Raw genomic sequence first — 24,408 nt, 5'->3', positions numbered from 1 at the left:
TGATCGGCAACCAATGCAGACTGCGGAGTGTTGGTGTAACATGGGCATATTTGGGGAAGCCCATGACTGCTCTCGCAGCTGCATTCTGCACGATCTGAATTTTCCGAACACTTTTCAAATGTAGCCCCATGTAGAGAGCATTGTGCCTACCATCCCTGTCCTACTGTCTTATTGCCTGACTTACCTGTGCATGTTTATGTTTATATCAATACCTATTATCTTGCATATTTTTGACAAACAAACAAACAAACAAAGGTTGTGTTTGCCTGTCTTTCATGAAGTATATTGCTGGATAGAAAAAAAATACTATACGATGGTATTCCCAGACTACATCGAAAAATATGTGTGTAAGCAAGTTATGAAAATGAATAGGAAACATTCAGTGCAATTGTGGAAAAATAAAATATCAAAGCAGGCACAAATTCCGGATAAAAACCATAAAATTTCAACATCACGGAACATTGCAACATCTTAAAAACAAGGAGAGCAAAAACATAGCAATATAGATTCATTTAAAAGTGTGACTACACAAAAAAGGCTCCGGTTAGAACTGAGCATCTATAAGGCTTGCAATACCCATAAATGAACAGAGAAGGAACTTCAAAGACAGGATACAGATGCCAATGTTTTTTGCATTTGTGTGTGTGAGAGGGGCAAGGTTGGTGGCAAGGGGAGAATAATTGCATCAATCTTCCCTAATCTTTCTGCTCAAAATTCTTAGTTGCTTACAATTACCTTCCTGTAAAGTGGGCAGAGAATATCTGATCCAGCTAGAAGTAAGTGATTATGGTCTGACAAGACCTGTTTGTTTCTAAACTGATTCACATACTTTGGGTCATTTTTGTGAGCATGAGCCACCTTGAGTCAATTTGTTGTTGGGCAATACTAGAGTAGAGTAGATGGAGTGTAGAGGAGAAGAGAGGAAAATACAATAATTGCTTTTATTATTTAAACTGCATTTCCTATAGAGAAAACATTTTTTCTAGAAATCTTTTTTTTTCATAGCCCTTGGCGTTCCATGCAACTTTGGCATATAGTCATGCTGGCCACAGGACCACAGAAATTTCTTCAGACAATGCTTTCTCTCTCGGCTAAGATACGGATACAGAAATGATCACCCCCCCCCCCCCTAGAGTTGGACACAAGTGGACAGGGAAAATCTTTTCCTATAATAGTTTCCAAGTTTTTGAAATACAGAATGTATTTTACCCGCCCCCCCCCTTTAGCTGCCTTTCTTTTGAATCTTTGAATGTTCATATGGTTATTGTAATAAGAAAGCAATATCTAAGAAAATCACAGTTTCTCACATTTAATTTTTCTAATTTCAATGAGTGAATGTTTAAAAGCTTCACAAATTGGGCTTGTAGAGAAGAATGGCAATGATGTTCCATTTTACATATAGAATTATCCCTGATTTCAAAGCATTCTATATATTAGTCTTCAAGATATTAAACTATCTTAATGTCCAGAAGAGCAGGTTCTCATCTTCATTTACTGCCTGAAGCTTCACACCCAGTGGCTTCTCTGGTTTATTTATTTTGTTAATAATACCAGCATCTTAAAGGGCCTGATTGATACCGTTCTTCATTTAAAATATTTTGATTATTTTTTACAGCGGGATAAAATAAAAACACATAAAATAATTGTAGTATTTATTTAGACGGAGGTGTACGAAGGATTTCATCATTCTTTTCCATTATCGCCATTCATAGATCCTCAGAATTTCTTGTTCTCCTCTTGGATAAGTTCCCAGGAAAAGGTCATGAGTTATATTTTAGGAAGTGCAACTTAGGAAGTGAACTGTGAGAAGAGGAGAAAAAAATTCATGAGCTCACATGTTTGGATAGTATTTTTTTCTAGCCAGATGGTTGCAAAAAATGGTTCAATCTAACATGATTTTATGAAGCATTACTACCTCACCAAAGAATGGGGAGATGGAATAATGTATTGATATAATCACTTTCAATTGTTTACTTTTCTTCCACAAAGTCCAACTAATTCCTTGGTTTTCGCTAGAGTTGGAGACAGTGAAAAAAAGCAAAGTAACTAGTTCACAGAGATATATGACTTTTATATAACAAGTATTATATTGTACCTTCTTAGTGGAAGGATAGATGAGAGTTCCCACTTTGTGACCTCCATTCTATTTTCAGGTAGCTATCCAGCAGAGCAATTTCAAATAGTAAAAAGATGTTTACATTTGGACCCCGAAAGGTATGCTGGAAAACCTCAAACACCTGCTATTATTAACCTCAAACACCTACTATTATTGGTACTCAGCTACTTTAAAATTCATTGAATTTAGTACTTAGCACATTTTGATGTGAAAATGTTGTCCCAATAATCATTGTTTGTTTTGGACTCAATGCACAAGCTAGATCTTATTGCTATCTTGTTACTGACTAAATTATTCCTTATGAGAAAAAATTGTTTGATACTCATTTAGTAATTGGATTTGTATTCCCTATACTCAACTGGAAAATGCAGTAATAGCAAATAAGATGTCTAACCGTGCTCTTTGGTGGCACTCAAAATTTGCTGCATGATCCAACTGTCTCTCTCTATCCAATGTAGGACTGACTTGTCGGTGCAAATTGTTACACCAGATAGATCCACCCATTTCCCACCAGGGATAGTTTCCAAGCAATGCTGTAATAAAATTCCATTCTAGTGCCAAATTTCTATGCCATTCTTCTTTTGAATACATATATTGCATTCCTCAGTTCTCAGCCAATAGAACTATATCATTCATGTTGTCACGTTTTGCCTTTTTATATGCACTCTTCTCATATCTGAAGTATCAACTAACATTTGACAATTTAAGGGCACTGAAACAAACCAGATAAGAATAGGTTTAGGAGAAAATGTTTTACAAATGCAAATGCCATGCAAGCATGATGTTGAAGAAGGGGCTATAAATAATAATCAAGTTATGTAGACAAGCTGTAAACACTAATTGAGAAAGTAAATGCACCAAATCTTCTGATTCTGAAAAGCCAGCTGCTATCCTGACTTTTAAAAATGGGAACATTTTAAGTGAAAATTTACAAATCACATAATTATTCACAGGTGGGAACTATCACACTTTGAAGTTGTTAGATGATAAAGCATTCAACTCACCTAACCTAACAGAACACAAAGGAATATATTCAACAGAATCCTATCAGGACAGTTAACAGATTACAAATGAGCTGACACAATGAAAGGGGAAAACATTACATATAGAGGTTAAAGAAGTAGATTAGTGGATGGGATGTGTTCCTTCAGTGGGATAACTTTAAAAAAATAAAAATAAATGAGGCAAATTTTCCATAACCAGATAGCAGAAATTTGCTGTTTTCAGCAAAGATTGTCAAGCACTAGGAAATCAGGAGATTTAGGTAGTTCAAATGAGTATAAAGATTTATTGAAAGCTTCAGCTGTCTGCAAGAATCTGAACTACTAATGGTCAAGGAAAATTATCTGGAGTTTGTAAAAGGACTCAAGGTCAGCTAGACTTAGATCTCTTGTGGGATGAAGGAACTAATGACATATTTGATCCCTCTTTCGGACTCAGTCTGGTCATCTACCAAGATGTCTTGAAAGGTTTCTGAGGGCAGCAAGAAAGGAGTCCAAGACCACAAAAAATCATATTTTTCTGATGATTTGGTAAGCAAGATGAATGATATTTAATCAGAAGTCTAATTATGTTTACAATGTAATTTTTAATAGTACTTTAAATATTCCAACCAGTAGCCAAGTAATTTGACTCCTCTTTTTCCAGAGTTAATATTCTAAAGTATTCTGAATTCCAACATAGGCTATGAATATTCTATCCCAGAAAGACTTGATGTTTCCATGGCTGTTCCAAAACAAGAAGAAACATGACATGTTCTCCTGAACATTCTGTGTTTCTACACCTGGCAGATGATTCTCAGTTAGGTGCCAGCTTCAGCAATAAATCCAGGGATGTCAAAATGGTAAACGTGCTACACATTATTCCTCGGCAGAATATAGATTCATAGTTGTTCTGTTTTTATAAAATTTCTGGTTATTGTGCTATTTCTACATTGCATCCCTACTTTGCATCTATAGCTCTGGTGGAAATGGTCACTGGCCTGTAAAACATCAAACAATATAATTAACTGTTAAAATATTTTTAAGTCATATTGACTTGTATGTACAGTACTGTAGTCAGTGATGAAATAATTACAATGTAATCTCACTGAAAGCTCAGAAATTAAGATGAGGTAATTATTCACTTTTAAAATTCAATTTAAAAGGAAAGATAAAAATGAACAAGAACTAATATAAAGCAAAAAGAAAAGAAATCAAATACAATTTCTTTCGTTATTTTCTTTATTCAAGGTTTATAAGGGGCTTCTGGCAGTAAATGTAGATACACTCCAAGACTAGGGAGGTATTAATGCCCTGGTCAGACTACACCTGGAGTATTGCATTCAGTTCTGGTCACCACACTTCAAAAGAGACACAGAAACTCTGGAAAAGGTACAGAAAAGAGCAACCAAAATGATAAGGGGACTAGAACCCAAGATATATGAAGAGAGGCTGCTGGAACTGGGCATGGATAGCCTAGAGAAAAGAGGGGCTGCTAGGGTGGGTAGGGCACATGATAGCAGTATACAGGTACTTGAGGGGTTGCTACAGAGAGGAGGGGATCACACTATTTTCCAGGGCACCAGTGGGCCAGACGAGGAACAACGGATGGAAGCTGATCAAGGAAAGATTCGACCTGGAAATAAGAAAGAACTTCCTGATGGTCAGAGAGGTCAACCAATGGAACAGCCTGCCAGCGGAGGTTGTGAATGATGCCCCAACTCTTGACATATTCAAGAGGAGATTGGACTGTCATCTGGCTGGGGAGGTGTAGGATTCCTGCTTGAGCAGGGGGTTGGACTTGATGACCTGCAGGATCCCTTTCAACTGTAATAAACAAACAAACAAACAAACAAACAAACAAACAAACAAACAAACAAACAAACAAACTCTATTTTCTCTGATCAAGGAAGTTAATTTAGGCACCTCTGCAAATTCATCTTTACCAAACATTCTTCCATTGTGAACAATGCCAAATCTTTCCATTTTTTGTGCATTAATCTTAAAGATCCTATGAATTGGTCTAAAATTTCCAAAATTGTCTAATTTTTTTACGCATCTACCAAAGATGGGTAACAAATGTGACATTTGGGCCTGCTGGTTTGATATCTCCCATGCTGTGTGCCAAAAATATTTTAACACCCCCTCCCCAAGCCGAAAACAAGATGGTGATGCATGCACAGTGCTGGAGACTCAGCTTCTGAGCATGTACAGAAGAAAAAACTCCCTCTTCTTTGTGGCAACTCCTTCTTTTCATTAAACTAGACATATCCAGTTCCTGAAACCGGTTTTCATATGTTGATTGGTTGCAGGTTCTGTGATGTCATTGTATTGTCTTCCCTATACTTCTCTATACTTCTTCTTTGTGCCATATCCATCATCAGACATTGACAATCATGTTGGCAATCCTGTTTTTGTCAACAGCTGCATGAAGGAATGGTGCTGAGTTTTGCATGCATCCTATTTAAAATATATTGACAGTTCAAGTAGCAGTTTTCTATATTCAGTGGTTGTCCATGAATAGAAGCACTCCAGGATCCTTCAATGAATGTGTTGCTGTTGCTATTCCTGTTTGCTGGAATATCACTTCCTCTGAAGTCCAACTCCACAGTTCTCAGGAAAGCCTTAAAGTTCTTCCAGCTGACCCTGGCCAAGGATGATTTGTGAACCCAGTGGTATCATATGGGCTTTCAAACTTCTATATTCCATGGAGCAAGATGAGGAGGAGGATTTTTATGGGATGTTTCTAATTCTCCCTTTATGCCATCTCAAGAAATGTGATGATTAATTGGCCATACAAACCCAATAAATCACTGTAATTTTATAATGTGCCAAAAGCTAATTTTATATGTAATTATTTTGATTTAATAATTAATGTTTGCATGTATGATTAATATGCTTGCATATTTTTTTAAAAAATTGCTGATATAAGTTTTAATTTAAAATACAAGAAAAAATAAGAAAAAACTGCCATTTCCCTAACAGAGCTGTATAATGTATGGATTTGGTAAGATCTGGAATTTGGGAGATGTAATGAGCTATGAGACAATGGCTAGAGGAATCTTGAACCCAATTTTCTCCCCATGAAAACCAAATGGAAGCAAGGAAAGAATTTATGGTATTCTTCAGAATATAAAAATATGTATTATTATTATTGGTTATATTTTAAATACATCTGGATAATTTGCCCATTTTTTTTATGGCAGCAAGATTACGCATAAAAAATGGAAGGACACTTTGATTCCTACAATGGATGAATGGGTGCAAAAGTTGATGAACTTAGCAGAGACAGCTAAATTGACTGTTTTAATCAAACAAAAAACCCACAATTACTTTTGTTTCTACTTGGAAACCGCTTCTAGACTTAGTTATTGGGGTGAAAAAAATGAAACTTTGATTTTGGGCTTTACTGATTAGATAGGTTTGTTGTTATACAAATAGATAGTTTACATTATTATGTAAAAGTTGAAGTTTAATTCTATTATCTTGTTCTACTGCACCAAAGGGAGTAAAAAATAAATCTCTTTTATTTCTTTTTTTCCCCTTTTCCCTTCACTTTTTTCTTCTCCCCTCCCTCTCTTATTTTCCTGCTATTTTCTTTTGCATTTTTGTATGTTTTATTATATTATAAACGAATAAAAAAAGAAAAAATAATTTACCCATTAAAAAAAAGAACTGCTGAAATATTGGCCATGATCATTTTATTTGATGTATTTGTGAAAGGTACATATCTTTTGCTCTCTTGGTTAAACAGGTAGCTATTTACTTAAGAATTATCCTTAGTGCATATACTCCCAGAAATCGTGACATTCTTTTTGAGATAAGTTAACTTACCTTCAAAAAATCTTTTGATATAAACACAAGAGAGATACTCTATTTGCAAAACCTACAGTATCATGTATTCTACCTGAACACTTGTACTTTACCAGAACAATTCTCTCTCTTGGGAATCTTGAAGTACATTCAAAGCAGTGGTGAAATTCAAAATTTTTTAAATACCTGTTCTGTGGGTGTGGCTTAGTGGGTGTGGTGAGTGTGGTGTGGCTTGATGGGCATGGCAGGGGAAGGGAACTACAAAATCCCCATTCCCTCCCTACTCCTGGGGGAAGGATATTGTAAAATGTCCATTCCCACCCCACTCTAGGGCCAGGTGGTATTTGCCGTTTCTCTGAACTACTCAAAATTTCTGCTTTCTCCAGAACCTTTGAGAACCTGCTGGATTTCATCCTTAATTAAAGGTTAAGAACATCCAAATGTCAATTAACACTCAGTGATTTGGAACTCCTATGATATACTGCATAACTTACATGTATTTTAATAGAGTAAATCTATTTTTTAAGCTGACAAATACTTTTGTGTTTTGCAGAGGGAGTAGGGTGGAAATGAGCTCATGTTTAGTTCTTAAATATGAGCTATACTGAACAATTCCGGTAAAGAATTTTCATTCAACCCTTCTGCCTTAACGTTAATGTGTATTTATATTGCATTTCTATTCCAGAGGTTTAGAAATATTTGGATCATTTCCTATACGTTTTTTCTTCCTCTGCACAGTGGATGAAGCCAGAACTTCATAAGTAGCCAGAACATTATAATTAAAGGAAAGTATAGTTTTATATATATGTGTAAAACATTGATTCCCTTCAATTAGTGGAGAATATTGGGATTTATTTAATTTGAAATTAAGTCACTGAGGATAAGAAGCATTTGTCTATGGAATAGCTAGATTATAGCTTAGATTTTCAAGGCTGCCCAATTCAACTGCAAATTTTAGTGGTCTTAGAAATCTAAATAATATATAATTATTCTAAAACCTATTATTTTGCAATAATGCTAAATGTCAACAAAGATTTGATGGCACATAATCAACCAATCAGTAACACTATGATGCTCAGGTCCACAGATTCATAGCTTAGCATATGTACCACAAATCCTGATTTTTTGAACTAGTTTTAGAAACTGCAACCTGCATCAATACATTGGTAGAAGGAAAAGAATACCTCCTAATGCCTTTCTTTTCCAGCAATAATCAGAAAAGAGCACTTTGCCTCTCGGGTAAGGCAATTTAAAAGATCTTGAATATAATAGAGGTCTCCTCTCTCTAAGTCATACAAACAAGAATAATAACCTTGAAATGATTCCAAGAAGGACACATAATATATCTGGTAGTGAATAGATCTTACATATTTTGAATAAACAGAGAGCAGACATGATTTTATGATTGGGAAGCTCAGATTCAGCTCCAAATCAGTTCACGTCAGCCATGAAACTCAGTAGGTGGCCTTAGTCAATTCGCCATTCTTGAACCCATTCTGATTTCACATGAAAAAATAATAAAAATAACCACTAATTTAACAGCTAATTTACTTCCAAACCTATTTTTATCCAAATTCATGTAAGAGTAAGATGTGGTCATGGAAGGAAGAGTTTATGATAGAAAGGCATTATCAAGTACTTATTATTCCCAGGAGATATTTTTTCTTTTATAAATAGAAATGTTATTTTTGTTATATGTTCTGTGAACATGGAAACACAGCTGGTTTTATTTATCCATGAAAGCAAAAAGCCCCGAATGCTTTTTAAAGAATAGTCCCATTTGCAAGAATGAAAATTAACATAAATGCATATCCCTCCATTTATCTTGGCTTGTCCCTAATTTGATTTAACAACATTGCAAATTTATTCATTTGGTCTCCCGTGTCTAAAGGCATTTAATAAAACAATGTTGGTGATTCAAAAAGAACAGAAGAGATGAATCTGATGGCAAAGTAGTGTTTTCTTCTTAACACAACCCTGTTGTTCTGTTTGGGTCTGTTAGACCCGAAATCAAAGTTTGAGACCCTGTAAAAATTTTCCCTGCATATATGAAACTTGAAATTTCATGACTTTGCATCATTTCAGGGGTTTTCTCTATGAGAATTTGGGGCTGGGGGGCTTCTTTCTTGCTGGGAAAAAAAGTCCCTAAAGTTCTGTTCCTGGGTCACCCTGACCCGGACCGAAAATTCTTCATTTAAAGTGCTTATGTTTGGTCAATTTGAAAACTGTTTTCACTTGGAAAATAGACTGAACATTTCTGCACACAATGATATGAAAATTAAACTGAGAACAATAATGCTTATTGGTTTATTTTGATCATAAAAGGCAGCCCCCCCTTTTTGTGAACTTTTTTTTTCAATTTATAGATAGTTTAGCCTGCAAAATGCATTCAATTTTACTAAAGTTGGTGTGGGATTGGTAGTTTGAACATTTCTGAACATAAGAAAAATATAAATGAACTGAAAAAAATGATGCTTATTTGTTTATTTTGGTCACAAATGGGCCACCCCCCTGGGCCTTGCTGTGTTCCATTATTTTCACTTTTAATATATATTTGGCTAGAAATATTTGGAATATCCTTTTGAAAAGCAAGCACATGATAGCCAGACAACTAATTTTATGAAAGAAATCCATTTTACTAAAAACAAATATGTAATTTTGAAATTAACAGCATAATTTTTATATAAATTGAAATAATTGAAAACAGTGGGGGGGATAATTTATGTGCAAAATAAACAAATAAGCATCAATTTTTTCAGTTCAATTTTCATATCATTATGTTCAGAAATGTTCAAGCTACCAATCCCACACCAACTTTAGTAAAATAGATCGCATTTTGCAAGAAAAACTATCTATAAATTGAAAAAGAATTCACAAAAATGGGGGGGTGCATTTTATCAGCAAAATAAACCAATAAGCATTATTTTTTTCATTTCAATTTTCATTTCAATGTGTGCAGAAATGTTCAGACTTGGTTCCAAGTGAAAAAAACTTTCAAAAAGACCAAATATAAGTACCTAAAATGAACAATTTGCGGTCTGGGTCAAATAGACCCGGGAACAGAACATTAGGGTGTGTTTTTGAGCAGAACAACAGGGTTAAGAACATGGGTAGAATATTGAGCATAAATAACTGGTTATACAAATGGTGACAGTGGGAATCCTTGCTACTGGCATACATAGAAATATAGAAACATAGAAGTCTGACGGCAGAAAAAGACCTCATGGTCCATCTAGTCTGCCCTTATACTATTTTCTGTATTTTATCTTAGGATGGATATATGTTTATCCCAGGCATGTTTAAATTCAGTTACTGTGGATTTATCTACCACGTCTGCTGGAAGTTTGTTCCAAGGATCTACTACTCTTTCAGTAAAATAATATTTTCTCATGTTGCTTTTGATCTTTCCCCCAACTAACTTCAGATTGTGTCCCCTTGTTCTTGTGTTCACTTTCCTTTTAAAAACACTTCCCTCCTGGACCTTATTTAACCCTTTAATATATTTAAATGTTTCGATCATGTCCCCCCTTTTCCTTCTGTCCTCCAGACTATACAGATTGAGTTCATTAAGTCTTTCCTGATACGTTTTATGCTTAAGACTTTCCACCATTCTTGTAGCCCGTCTTTGGACCCGTTCAATTTTGTCAATATCTTTTTGTAGGTGAGGTCTCCAGAACTGAACACAGTATTCCAAATGTGGTCTCACCAGCATTCTATATAGCGGGATCATAATCTCCCTCTTCCTGCTTGTTATACCTCTAGCTATGCAGCCAAGCATCCTACTTGCTTTCCCTACCGCCTGACTGCACTGTTCACCCATTTTGAGACTGTCAGAAATCACTACCCCTTAATCCTTTTCTTCTGTAATATTTGCTAACACAGAACTGCCAATACAATACTCAGATTGAGGATTCCTTTTCCCCAAGTGCATTATTTTACATTTGGAAACATTAAACTGCAGTTTCCATTGCTTTGACCATTTATCTAGTAAAGCTAAATCATTTACCATATTACAGATGCCTTCAGGAATATCAACCCTATTGCACACTTTAGAGTCATCGGCAAATAGGCAAACCTTCCCTACCAAACCTTCCCCTATGTCACTCACAAACATATTAAAAAGAATAGGACCCAGAACAGACCCTTGTGGCACACCGCTTGTAACCTGACTCTGTTCAGAATACTCGCCGTTAACAATAACTCTCTGATGTCTACGCTTCAGCCAGCTGCAAATCCATTGAACTATCCAGGGATTAAGTCCAATCTTCACTAATTTATCTATCAGCTCTTTATGTGGAACCGTATCAAAGGCTTTGCTGAAGTCCAGGTAGGCAATATCCACGGCACCACCTTCATCCAACACCTTTGTGACATAGTCAAAGAAATCAATGAGATTAGTCTGACATGATTTGCCTTCAGTAAAAGCCATGCTGATTTGGGTCCATGATGCTGATCTCATGGCAAAAGTTGGATTTTGTCTCAGAATTAGGAAATGTTTGGAAGTAGCCTTGCCAACCTGATCCAGAGGACTTTAAGCTGAATCCTGAGGAGAGAGAGAACAGAACCTGGAAAACAGTGCAAAATATCCAGAATGCAGTGGCATCTAGAAATTAGTATATACACAAAAAGAATGAAGAAAATGGTTTGTGTAGTGATTAAGGCACCAGGCTAGAAATAGGAAGACTGGCCTAAGAAAGAGATAATGGCCAACTACTTCTGTAATCGTGTCAAGAATACTTTAAGAATTTGCCAGGCAGACATGGGGAGAAAACGCTCAATTCAATTCAAATCAAATCAATTTATTAGATTTGTATGCCGCTGTTCTCCAAAGATTTGGGGCAGCATACAGAGATACAGGCACACACGTACACAAAGAATGATTATGTCAAGTAATGCCACCAGAAGATTCCAGTGTCTCTATAAAAATGCACAGACTTGGGGAGAACCTGGAATAACTGGAAGGTAAATGTGTTTTAGAAGTCTGGGTCACAAATATTTATTCATTTTGAATTATTACTGGAGGTGCAGACTGCTTAAAATAGTATATGGAACAAATTCCAAATATTTTTTTTAAATAACTATTTTTGTAGAAATTCTACAGAAGGAAAATGATTCTTCTTGAGTGACAAGTGCTTTTCAGCAGCTAATTAAGCTTATTTCTGTCAACCAAGAATCAGAGCAGACAAAACAGCAATATAATTAGTTCAATGGAAAAATAGGTAAGGATTTTTTCACAATTTCTTTAGCTTTAGATGAGTTTAGTATTCCCTTTAGCTATCTTAATCCTACAATAGACTGAAAATACTGGCTCTCTGTTCACTTGTTTCCTACCAAAAATGATATCAATGTTGTCTTGCAGTTTGCCACTGAGTGTTCATAGTACTACTGAAGAAGAGTCTAGGCCAGTGAATGCGAACCTATGGCACGGGTGCCACAGGTGGCACTCAGAACCATATCTGTTGCCCTAACTCAGCTCCAACATGCATGTGTGTGCCAGCCGGCTGATTTTTAGCTTGCACAGAGGTTCTGGGAGGGCATTTTTGGGTTCCAGAGATCCTCTGGGGTGTGTGAAACACGAGCCTGATAGCACACACATACTCTCTTTTGGCACCCAAGGAAAAAAAGGTTTGCCATCAGTGGTCTAGGCTAACATATAAGCAGGGATGGGATGTGGCCAACCTATTTTTAAGAAACATGCCACAGTCTTGTACAATCTTGAAACACAAAAACCCACATTTCTGGCTATTTACATCAATGCAAAACAAACAAAGTTCCTCCTGAGGAACTGTCTTTTTCCAACTAGGTAATGTGAAATGTCTTTCTTTCTTTCTTTCTTTCTTTCTTTCTTTCTTTCTTTCTTTCTTTCTTTCTTTCTTTCTTTCTTTCTTGTGTTCTTTCTAATAACTCAAGGCAGCAAATATAATAATTCTTCATCGTCCTATTTTCCCTACATAATAAAAATCCTGTGAGGTGGTTTTGACTAAGTTTAGGTGCCCCAACCTCACCCAGTGGAAGCAGAACTCACAATTTCCTGTTTCTATCTTTGTATTAACTACCATACAAAACTGGCTTTTTGTGGACTCATTCCAAAATGCAAGGTTTCCATTGCTCCTTTTCTGAAAAATAGAGAAGTTGGGTTAAACAAGGCATCTCTTGAATTTCTTTTATTTGGCAGTGAAGGCTAAGGATAACATTTTATCACTGCCCAGGTGTTAGGCTTTTAATATCCTCAGTCACACACTGTTAGATTTCCCCCCTCCCACCAGTATTACATATCTTTAAACCCCTTACAAGCAGGGCATGACTGAATTCAAATAAAAAGAAAAGACCACCAAACTACTTTATAGGCGTATGAAGTATTTATGTTTATTTATGTAAATGCTGAACAATGTACTTGTTCTAATTTGCAACACGCAACCAGGCACAAGAAGTTGCATGGATACTGATGAAAACAGCAATTATGCCATTTGTATGACAAAAAAACACTGCCTTTGGGTGGCTTTTCACAAGCTTTGCAGTGTTTTTTTTCCTTCCAAGGAAAGTGAATATCAGTTTCTCAAAAAAAAAAAAAAAATTGCTGACAATCTCAGTTCCTTTTTCAATAGTAGAAAAAAGTACCTGCAGCTCCTTTGCTGCCCCCCTCTGGCACACACGTGACATACTGGGAGAGTTCTTTAGTCAGCACAGAAAACAAATCTTGGTGTGTACGTCTTTCAACACCGTCATTTAGTGAAAACCGACACCAGTATAGCTTCCTCAACTAAGCTGAATGATGTACATTTAAGCAAAAGAGTGAAAAATTATCACATTCTGCACAGCTTTTGGTTTAAATATGCTCAGTATTTTATAATACTTTTGGTATCAAGTACTGTACATTCCTTTGCTTGCAGGGATGTCAAACTGGTGGGCCACAGGCCAGATGCGTCATGCTCAGGCCGCATCCACCCAGTTCCATGAAGGGGAAAAAATGTCTCAAAATGTCACATGATGGCAACCTGATGCCATGAGTTTGACACCCGTGGCTTAGAGGATGCCTCTGGGCTATTAGCAGATCAGAGGTCACCTGTAGAAATCGTCCCCAAATATAAGTTTACAAGCATTTAAAAAGCCCTATTTCGCACACAACGGCTGTTTGTGATTTGGTTAGCTTGCAGCAGAAGGCTTCGTTAGAGCTCTCTCTGCTAATAAGGCAAAACATTGCAAAAATGCATTTTTCAGGACATGAAGGGTCAGAGAAATAGATTTATTGCGGCAAAACTATGAAGCCATTGCGAAAGGGTTCCAGCAGCTGCTATGAATCAAATGTGAGTTCTCTGTATGTCTAGCAATCAATAGTTGAATTTCTAGCACTTTTTCCTCCCACACAGTCCATGTAAAGGGTTAGAAGCAAATCCTTTTTTGGTCCAGAGATACAGTTTCCATCTGCTCCTCATTTTGGTAATAGCCTGGTCTTCCATCAGGTTGTTTACTTTTGACAGTGTGAGAACTAACTTTTAGAGGACTGTTCACTGCTGGCTTCCCCGCTGGACAATAAATAGTTTAAATTGCTGGTTTGCTACAGTATTTCTTACAACAGTATCAGTATCTCTGAGCCTATGTACCTAGTCCCTACTCTTCCTATACTATCCTGTTACTCCCTGTCTTCTCAGAATCAAAGAGCAATATCTGCTCTGTTTTGATGAAAAAGTTTTTACTACATGTGGGGTATTACTCTGCATGCAGCAAGATTACTAGAAGGAAAATTAAATGATAGGCCTGGATTTTCCTCTAAGATAATTTCTGGTAGAATCCCAAACTAAATCCTGAGAATTGGGTCAGATACATAAAAACAGCATTTGACTATGTACTCAGGGAGTGCGCTTTTCCAGTGAGAAGAGATTGGATTAAGCAATCATTCATTTACCCACTGAAATGGAAAATGCCTAAACAGTTCCCTGGAAACCTGCTTAAAATTAGGTTGGCTTCCACAGCACATAGTGACTGCTTTTGCAAATGTGCTCTTTGTACTGAACAAGTATGTATGCCGTTTGTTTTATGATCCCAAATAGCGACATGTATTAGAAATGGATATACGTAGGAAATTCTGAAACTCTACCTCAAAGTTTATAGAAGAAAACAAAACACAGTTGTGTTTGTATATATAAAGCTGAATTTGATTGTGTTGTAGAAATGCTATTTGTCACTTTAATCTAACCATGCACTTTTATCCTAATATTTCCTATTGCACATTTCTTTTCCTAAACAATTCCTTTTGCACTCTCCATGTCTATAAAGACAGAAAACACGCTATGTGTCATAGGTCACTGTCATTTTAAAGACTCCAATATGACATTCAACATGAGACGGAATTTGAAACAAACTTTCCCTATGTTTTTCTTTTGAGCTTAGTTAAAGCCAGATGCATTTCCAGAGAATAATTATTTATTTTGTTGTTAGAGTTTTATCCCACCTTTATTACTTTATAAGTAACTCAAGGCAGCAATTTCCTACTGCCAAAACAACCCTATAAGGAGGGTTGGTCATGGAGATATTATTGGCCCAAAATCACCTAGCCAGTTTTCTACCTAAGGCTAGACTAGAACACACAGCTTCCTAATTTCTAGACCAGCATCTTAGCCACTATATAAAACTGTCTCTCTCAAGTATGGTTATTTGTTGTGGTTAACTCTGGACCAGCTCCCACCCCAAGGACTGTGGATGTGGGGGACACATCCACATGCTGCAGGCCTGTTTTGCTCCCGGTGGAATCTGCTGATGAAGGCTCCTCTGACCAAGAAGACATGAGTAACAGCGAGGAGGAGAGTGTGGCAGACAGCTCAGAAGGAGATCAATTACCTAGCTCCTCCTTGGATTCAGAACAAGAGTTAATGATACAGCCACGCATGCGGAGAGCGATGCATAGGCAGCAACAACTGAGAGATTATTATCAAAGAAAATGAGGCCACCTGTGGTTGGGTGGGGCTGTGGTAATTAGTGAGGCTGCTATAAATAGCAGCCTGTGGGTTTGGCCATTGCGGAGGATTATCTGATCGTTGTGTTTCGTGCCTGCTTTGCTGACTTTGACCTTTGTGTGCTGATTTTTCCCCACTTTGAAACTAAACCAGAGCAAAGTGTGTTTCACTTTGTGAAAGAAGAAGGACTGTGAATTGCCTCGCAGCTGCAAGCTAAGTATCACAGAACTGATAAGGGACTTGTACAAATTACCAGTTTGTTTGGGGATGAGTGCTCTTTGCTATACAAAAAGAGTGCTCCGTTTATTTGCATTTTCGGTATAAATAACATTGTTTTGAATTGTCAAACGTGTGTGTGTCTGAAATTGTATCTGTGCATTTTCGGGAGGATTCTACCAGAGAGCTCGACAGAACAGTTGTTATTATTATTATTTATTATTATTATTTATTATTATTATTATTATTATTATTATTATTATTATTATTAAATATGGTTATATTATTATTATTAAATATGGTTATATTATTATTATTATTATTATTAAATATGGTATTATTATTATTATTATTATTATTATTATTATTATTATTATTATTTGGAGATGCAGTGATGGCTCTTGAGTGTTAAACCTTGTTCAATAAATATAGTGGTATCAAAACTATCCTCCTTGAATTACTTGCAATGAAAAGGATTCCAACATGAAATCAACAATAACAAACTTTTCATTATGGCATTAAAGATCCAGAATCTGAGTCAGTGAAGGGCTACCAAAATTTTTATTACTACACTGTGGGTGTGGCTTATGCAGGACGCCCTGCATTTGCTTTCAACATCTTTCAGTGCAAATTGGGTGCTCTGGGGTGAAGCTCCATTTTCGCTACCCCACTGCATTCCCCCTCCCCCCCATCTGGGCAGTAGCCCACCTATGGATACAGTATATAGCTATCTGAATAGAGAGTCCTATAAGCTTATTATCTGGGTGTCATCTTGGACTCATATTAATTGCATAAATCATGTAGTAGTCATCTCACAAATGGAATACTACAACACTTGGAGCTACTCTTGAAAATCATTTGGAAGATCCAGCTGCTCCATAATGTAGTGACATGAGCAGTAATGGACTTGCTATGGTATATATAGTATCATGAACTGCATTGGTTGCCAATTGCTTCCACATCTATAACAAAGTACCTATGGCTTCCTTAAAAAGTCATTAATAGTGTAGCACATGAGGGATCACCCAACTCTGATTGTTTCCCCTTGTCCAATATTATCTGGCAACCTGGATACTCTCAGTTCTCTCATTGGATTCTTGGAAGCCTTGTCTATCATATTTCCTGCCCTCTGGAATTGTATTCCCAAGAAATCTGAGTGGTTTCTACTATAATAATGTTCTGAAAGGTGGCGAACATTTGTAAGATTTTGCCTTGTTTTGTATGGCTTTTCTATTCTAGCTTTTTTGGTTATGTTAAGCATCCAGAATTGGTTGGAGTTGGGTTTCTTTAAACCTATGTAAAGGGAGCTCCACCCAGAGTCTTTCTGTGTGAGAGATGGATAGTTTCTAAATTTGATATATAAACATAAATAAAATGAAAAACATCACAAACAGGAATTCTCTGAAACCTGTCTCTATTAAAGTTGTGTCATTCTATGGAGAGGGCTCAGCACAGCATGCAAAAGAAAAAGTGAATAACAGTCCAAATTTCTTTTACTTCTGACCTTTGCTAATCAGCAACCTAGGAGGCATGATAAAGCTTATGCTGTTGTCCAAAGACTAAATGTGGTCAGCCACCAGTTTCTGCTCACTTGCTTACTTCCTGTTTATGCAGCATCAAAATTTACTCCTTCATAGGAAAAATTGGGCCAAAATGTTCTAGATTTCTTATTGGAGAATGCATATGCATATAGGAGAAAAGTCAAAGCTGGTTAAAAAGTCCTTCCTTTGGAAAACTAACCCTTCCTGCTTCACTAGCCAGACATTAGATGCAAAAACAGAGATGGAAGACAGGAGAAGGGGGGGGGGAAGGAGAGGAGGAGAGGAAAAGGGAAGGGAAGAAAAGAAAAGAGAAACGTCTTTACTTTCTTATTCTCTTTGCTCCTTCCAACATTTTGAGTACCAATGAAGGATGAATTACAAAAGAGAAAGAAACTATTCCTGTGTACTTAAGCCAGTGTTTCTCAATTATTTTCTGCTATCCCCCCACCAGGAAGAAAAAAAACATTTCACCCCTCCCCCGCAAGTCTCCGCTGGGACGATGGTTTGCAATATTCAGCATGTTTTCACTGAAAAAGCCCAAGCAGCTTATCAGCATGATTGAGGTGTAATGTGTTTAAGTGATGCCTTAATTTATTTGGCTTCATGCTGTCTATTACCAACATTTTTAGACACAGTAAACATACCGATCTTTCTTTCTCTGCCACCGTAGTCACAGTGAAGCCAAGCGCTATATACACTTCATCATATTTTCTCATCTTAGCTTTTGTGAGACTTCCGTTTGTCTCATTATCTCCGTCTCTTTCCTCCTTTTTTTCATCCCTCTTAAATATTTTTCCATGGTGTCTCTTAAGGTTTGCTATATGCACTTAATATCTCCTACTCAGTGCTGTGTGCCATTGATTGGTGCAAAAAAGCCCTACTCCCTGCAGCACCTCCCCGGGTCATGTGCCCCCCTGGCATCGCTCTATGCCCCCCTGGGGGGCAGCCCACTATTTGAGACACACTGACTTACGCCTTCGTGAAGGGATGTGGTTTCTGTAGTCCATAAGATTATAATGAAAAAAGCCACCTCCTTACTTTCTCTCACTTTGCAGCAGTCTTTCATATACCTTTCTTGCCCTGGTAGATGAAATCATTGCAGAGTTGTGTTATCAATAAAGGAGAATGTTTGCAGCTCAGGGTTGAAATCAGGAGTCCTTAATGCTTCTGGAGACATTTCATTACCTAAATTAGGTAACATCATCAGTGCTAGCGACACATGATGTTTACCTAGTGTTGTGGTTAGCTTTGGCCTAGCTCCTGCCCCAAGGACTGTGGATGTGGGGGAGACATCCACATGCTGCAGGCCTGTTTTGCCCCTGGTGGAATCTGCTGATGAAGGCTCCTCTGACCAAGAAGACATGAGTGTCAGGGAGGAGGAGAGTGGGGCAGACAGCTCAGAAGGAGTTCAATTACCTAGCTCCTCCTTGGATTCAGAACAAGAGTTAATGATACAGCCACGCATGCGGAGAGCGATGCATAGGCAGCAACAACTGAGAGATTATTATCAAAGAAAATGAGGCCACCTGTGGTTGGGTGGGGCTGTGGTAATTAGTGAGGCTGCTATAAAGAGCAGCCTGTGGGTTTGGCCATTGTGGAGGATTATCTGATCGTTGTGTTTCGTGACTGCTTTACTGACTTTGACCTTTTGTGTGCTGATTTTTCCCCGCTTTGAAACTAAACCAGAGCAAAGTGTGTTTCACTTTGTGAAAGAAGCAGGACTGTGAATTGCCTCACAGCTGCAATCTAAGTATCACAGAACTGATAAGGGACTTGTACAAATTACCAGTTTGTTTGGAGAGGATTGTTCTTTGCTATACCAAAAGAGGGTTTGGTTTAAGTGAATTTTCATTATAAAGAACATTGTTTTGAATTTTCAAATGTGTGTGTGTGTCTGAAATTTGTACCTGTGAATTTTTGGGAGGATTCTACCAGAGAGCCCGACAGAACACCTAATTTGGGTAATGATGCTAGTAGACATTAGGGAAGGAGGACAGGTTGTATCTCCTGCTGTTAATCAAGATAACAGAGCTAATTTCCCCTTTATTAGAACAAAAAAAAGTCAACTGGAGAAATTTATTTTAAGACACAAGCTGTTATGAACTGCAATTCATGGATGACTTTTATTAAAACTTGTGTTGGCGTAGGCTAGTGCAGTTCATCTCCCACAATGTTAAGAGTTCTGCTGATGTTCTCTTACCAAGCAGTATCCTTAGTCTGCTCTCTTGCCATGAGACAGAGATTGAAGAGAGGAGCAGCAATTTCCTGCCCACCCTTAGAAAAAAGAAATCTGCCACGAGAAAATGCCTGGAGGTTTTCTGCAAAATCTCCCTCCACCCTAAGTTAAGGAAAAGGAAGTGAGGTCACTGTTTATCCTTTGATCACTTCTCCTCTAATCAATGAGGTGCTTTTCCTGTAAAGTAGGAGTGCCCGTATTAAGTTCCATTTCTCAGATACATACTTAACACCACGAGTATTTAGTCAGGCTTTCATTTTCAAAGCAGGAAAAATACCAGCTGTCTGACACCTGTAAGAACATCTTGCTTCCCAGTTGAGATGAACATAAAATGATGGCTACATCACTTAGTGAATGAACCATAAAGCTCCTCTTTATAAAATTAGTTTCTGGAAGTTAGTCATTTCTTACTGTCATTACGTCTGAAACTTTCATTTCTTTCATGAAAAGAATGCTTTAGTTTCAATCTGAAAATTCTGATTTTTCCCACTAGCAGAAGAAACTGATTGTTTCATGTCAGATTAATTGTAGCTGTCATGGCAGAGATTACCTGTATATCCTACCATCAAAGAAGAGAGTTTTTTCCCAACTCTTTCTTGAAGAAAAAAAAATGTATTGCCATCTGAAATTTGAGGCAATGTGTCGGCATTAATTCAGTCTCCAAATCAATTGCAGCTGAGAGATTTATTTTATTTTAAGTACTTTAAGTACTTTTCCTTCTTTTGCATTCTCTTTTCAGCCTTCTGTTTTACAAATTTATTTGGTTCAAGATGACCTCAAAACATTGGGAAGACAGAAAACAAGCTGAGAGTAGCCAAAAAGTCAGAATAAATTACCTTTGTTCAGGCAATTAGGAAGATAACACATACAAGAATTCATCTGTGACCTTCCCATTGCTGATGGATAATATTCATCTGGATGTCAGTCTTCTGCTGTTGAGAAGCCTGACTGTACAATGTTATAATTCCATTAAGCCCTAGATGGCCATGTCAGGTCTTGTGAGGTATCATGCATCAAATCATCCTTCATTGCATCAAACCTTACAGCAGATATATTTTTGCATCTCTGCATACCTTCTTTAATGAAAGTATTGAGAGTGGAAAGATGAAGACAGTATGTCTCCAAATGTAGGTTTCATCACCACCCTTTAGGAATAGCCATTCACTTTTCTAACTTAAACTGAGTAGTAGTTAAAGAAATTCATTGGTTCTAAATCACTACCAATAGAATTTTGTCTCTGTCTTGGTCGTGTTCAAATGGGATGGAATTTTGGGAATGGTTTTCTTACAAATGTATTTTATTCAACACATTTGTATTGGGAATATCCCATAGTATCTTAGTGGGAGACAAGAAGATTGCTGATCTACCAGACAACTTGGGAAAAGGAAACCATTATGTTCTATAGCATCCACAAAAATCAAGCATAAATACATGATGGTAAGAAGCCAGTTTGGCAATAATAACTATCTTTATTATATATTGATGTCTCATTTAATTCCTATGGGGCAAAGAAATATCATGTACAACTGGTTTTGACATATCCACTCGTCTGTGTAATTACAGCCATGTGTTCTTGCTTTAGTGAGCTAATTTAAAAAAAAAACACTTTAAAATTTTGCTATTGTTTGAAATAATTGCTCAAATTCTACAGAGGAGTGGGTGAACAGCACTCTCTATCTCTCTCTTTTTGAGCTAATGGCAAATAGCACTCCCTTCATATGAGCCCTTTTCAAATACTTGAGATATTTCAATTTCCCTATTGCTGAGTTATCAGCTTTAAATTGCTGCCAATCCCTAGCTTCCCTCTTCTGCTTCTGTTCCAAATCATTGGATAGATATAGATACAAAAAGAGATAGATAGATAGATAGATAGATAGATAAAAAGAGAAGAAGAGAGAAGAAGAGAGAGAGAGAGAGGAAGTGGAAGACAGTGTTAAAAAAATAAACTGCTATTGTCTTGCACAGATCCAAAAGACCATCAGCCAACAATGCTCTACCCAGCCCTTTATGGAATCAAAACAGAATGGCAACAGATGTTTACTGGGCAATCAGAAGTCAAAGGGCAAAAGTTGTGTCTTGAAATGACCAAGCATGAAATGACTTGTCTGATCCAGCCTATTATTGGTCATTCAACCTCATCTGCAACAAAATGGGTGGCCAAGTGTAACAGATTTTACATGTCTTGCTGCTGATGGTGGATACTCTTGGCGTTAAAGAGAAATGAAACAGTGCTATCATTACAGAAATGTAAACGTGTCTCACTAATTGCATAAGAATGAAACAGTGGCATCCTAGGGACTAGGCAGGGGGGGAAAGGACATTGCAAGGAATCCTTTTGCCATTGTTAGATGACAGTTGACAAAGGCACTGAATTCTGGATTTATAGGCCTTTTAAAAAACCCTTTACTATATAAGATATTCACCAATTTAAAAAATTCAACTTTAAGGTGTTTTTATTTTAATTGATACAAGTAGATGCAAGTGCAAAGTCCCGGCAACAGGAATTGTTGTCTATATTTCTTCAACAGAATACTTGATTGCTTTCACTTTTACTTTCCTGCCCTCATCTTTATCCCAGTTTTTACAGTGCAACCAAACCTAGAAAGCTCAAGGCCCTGTAAAGGATTTCTCAATGCTACTGTATCTTCTGTGACCCTTGCTTGTTCTTTCTGCCATTTGTGAGTCCTGCCCTACCCTAAAAAGAAGAGTCCAATGGGGCATTTCCTTGACAAATAAAGAGGAAACACATCCAGAAAGTAGAATAAACTTTTGGCATTACAGAGGATGAATAAACATTCCACTGCTTTAATCCATTCTAAATCTCTTCTTTGTCGTAGAACTGCCTTCCGAACTCCTTATTATTACTACCACAAAAATCTTATCCTCTTCCTATATGCAAACCAGGACCACAAATGAATAAATAAACTCCAGAGGAATGAACATACAATATCAAGAATGAGTGCCCTACTACTTTGGTCACTAACCTGCCCATATAAGCAGCTAACTCAAAAGTGTTTATGCTCACTTGAACGAGGCAAAGCGGTCAGATCAAGAAAGGAAGTAGCTAAGAGACCCTCTTAAGTGAAGAGATGGGCACACACATAGTCCTGCTTCACTTACCTGTGAAGTAGAATCTTGTTCAGACTGAATGGAACCCACCTCAAAGTAAACATTGAAGCTGCCAAATTACATTCCTACATCTCAGCAAAGTTGGAAAGGACCAAGAACTGACATTTAGCTTCGAGAAGCTCAACACTTTTTGCCAATGTTAGCATAGAAAACCAATTCTTCTTTTGAAGATTCGAATGTCCTTCCAATAGAGCCATAGGTAAGAGTTACATAAGATCAAGCTAAAAAGCCAATATGTTTCGGAAACAGTGTTCTCTAGGAGGCGTACTTTAGAATAAGTTTATCAAATATTCACCTGGTAGTACCAGATTTTCCCACTGAGTGTCAGAGTATCAACACAGCCATCTCACGATTGCACCACTAGTTAGGATTTGTCGGGTTCCCCCCCCCCCATATGTATTTAGATTGATGCTAGAAGCCCACAATAGTATATATCAATGCAAATATATAACACATACATTTTTAAAAAATCATTCAGTGTCTTAACGTCATCCTTGGGCTTTACCATAAATAGTAGCTATTTATGGTTGTCAGTTTTGCAAAGTGGCATCGAGGGAACAGAACTAGTGGGGAATTTTGCAACTCCCTGTTTCCACACAGATCCTATATTACATCAGGTCTTGCACTGCATATTTAGTTGACACAACTCAGTACCTGAAGCTTGTTTTGTGTCAATGTTAATAAGAAAAGGGACCTTGTCCAGCAGGTTTTGATACTCAGCAGGTACTTTGAGAGCAAACAATCTGCAACACCTAGGTGTCATGTGGGACTCCAAGCTTCCCTCCCAAGCAATCAGGTTTTGGCTCCATGATGCATGCAAGGGATCTGTTCAGCAAAGCAGAATTTGCCTTGCATGGGACCGTTATCAGCATAAGGGCTCGGGCAACTAACCTGATAAACGCTTTTCTCGTGCACTCTTCCAAAAGATATCCCAGGCTTTGTTGGTGGAGACCCTGATGTGCTCACTGAAGGATCTCCTCAGCTGAGACTTCTCTGGATATGCCATCCTCCCTCTTCAGTCCACAGGAACACAGCCAGCCATTAAGATCCCACTAAGCAAAAGTTTGCCATCGTTGCCGGTGCCGTGCTGTCAGCTTTCTCCTTTTAGATCAGACAGAAGAAAAATTTGCTCTGGAAGAAAGTCTGCATGTAATTTGTTAACACCCCTCAGAGGCTGGGGGAGTGGGGGTGGGTGGGAGAGAATCAGGAGGAGGAGGAGGAGGAAACTCCTTCCAAACAATCTGGGGTCAGGCTGAAAAGGAAATAGCAACCCAATAGAGTCTCTCTCTCCCCCCCCTCCTTCTCCTTCTTCAACTCTGAGCACAGCTTTGCATCTCAGCTGCCACATTTTATAAACATGTTCATTGCTCTGCTGTGCAAATAAAAAGAATTAGGCAACCACACAATAACATGTCAGGCAGCACTC

The 24,408-nt window shown here is 37.5% G+C and overlaps 1 protein-coding gene across 1 annotated transcript in view; it reads right to left on the bottom strand.

Annotated features, from left to right (window-relative positions):
* LOC139160966 (rho GTPase-activating protein 7-like) overlaps positions 1–24,076 on the bottom strand; it is a 93,681-nt gene extending 69,605 nt beyond the window's left edge. The window contains exon 1 of the mRNA XM_070739466.1: positions 23,874–24,076. Coding sequence (XP_070595567.1) covers positions 23,874–23,988 — 115 coding nt within the window. The 5' untranslated portion in view covers positions 23,989–24,076. The remainder of the gene's footprint in view (positions 1–23,873) is intronic.
* Between the last annotated feature and the right edge of the window lie 332 nt (positions 24,077–24,408).

The sequence above is a fragment of the Erythrolamprus reginae genome, chromosome 2, assembly GCF_031021105.1.
Source record: "Erythrolamprus reginae isolate rEryReg1 chromosome 2, rEryReg1.hap1, whole genome shotgun sequence".
NCBI classification, from domain to species: domain Eukaryota; kingdom Metazoa; phylum Chordata; class Lepidosauria; order Squamata; family Dipsadidae; genus Erythrolamprus; species Erythrolamprus reginae.
The sequence above is the reverse complement of the archived record's forward strand: the minus strand, read 5'-3'. Positions and strand labels throughout refer to the sequence as shown.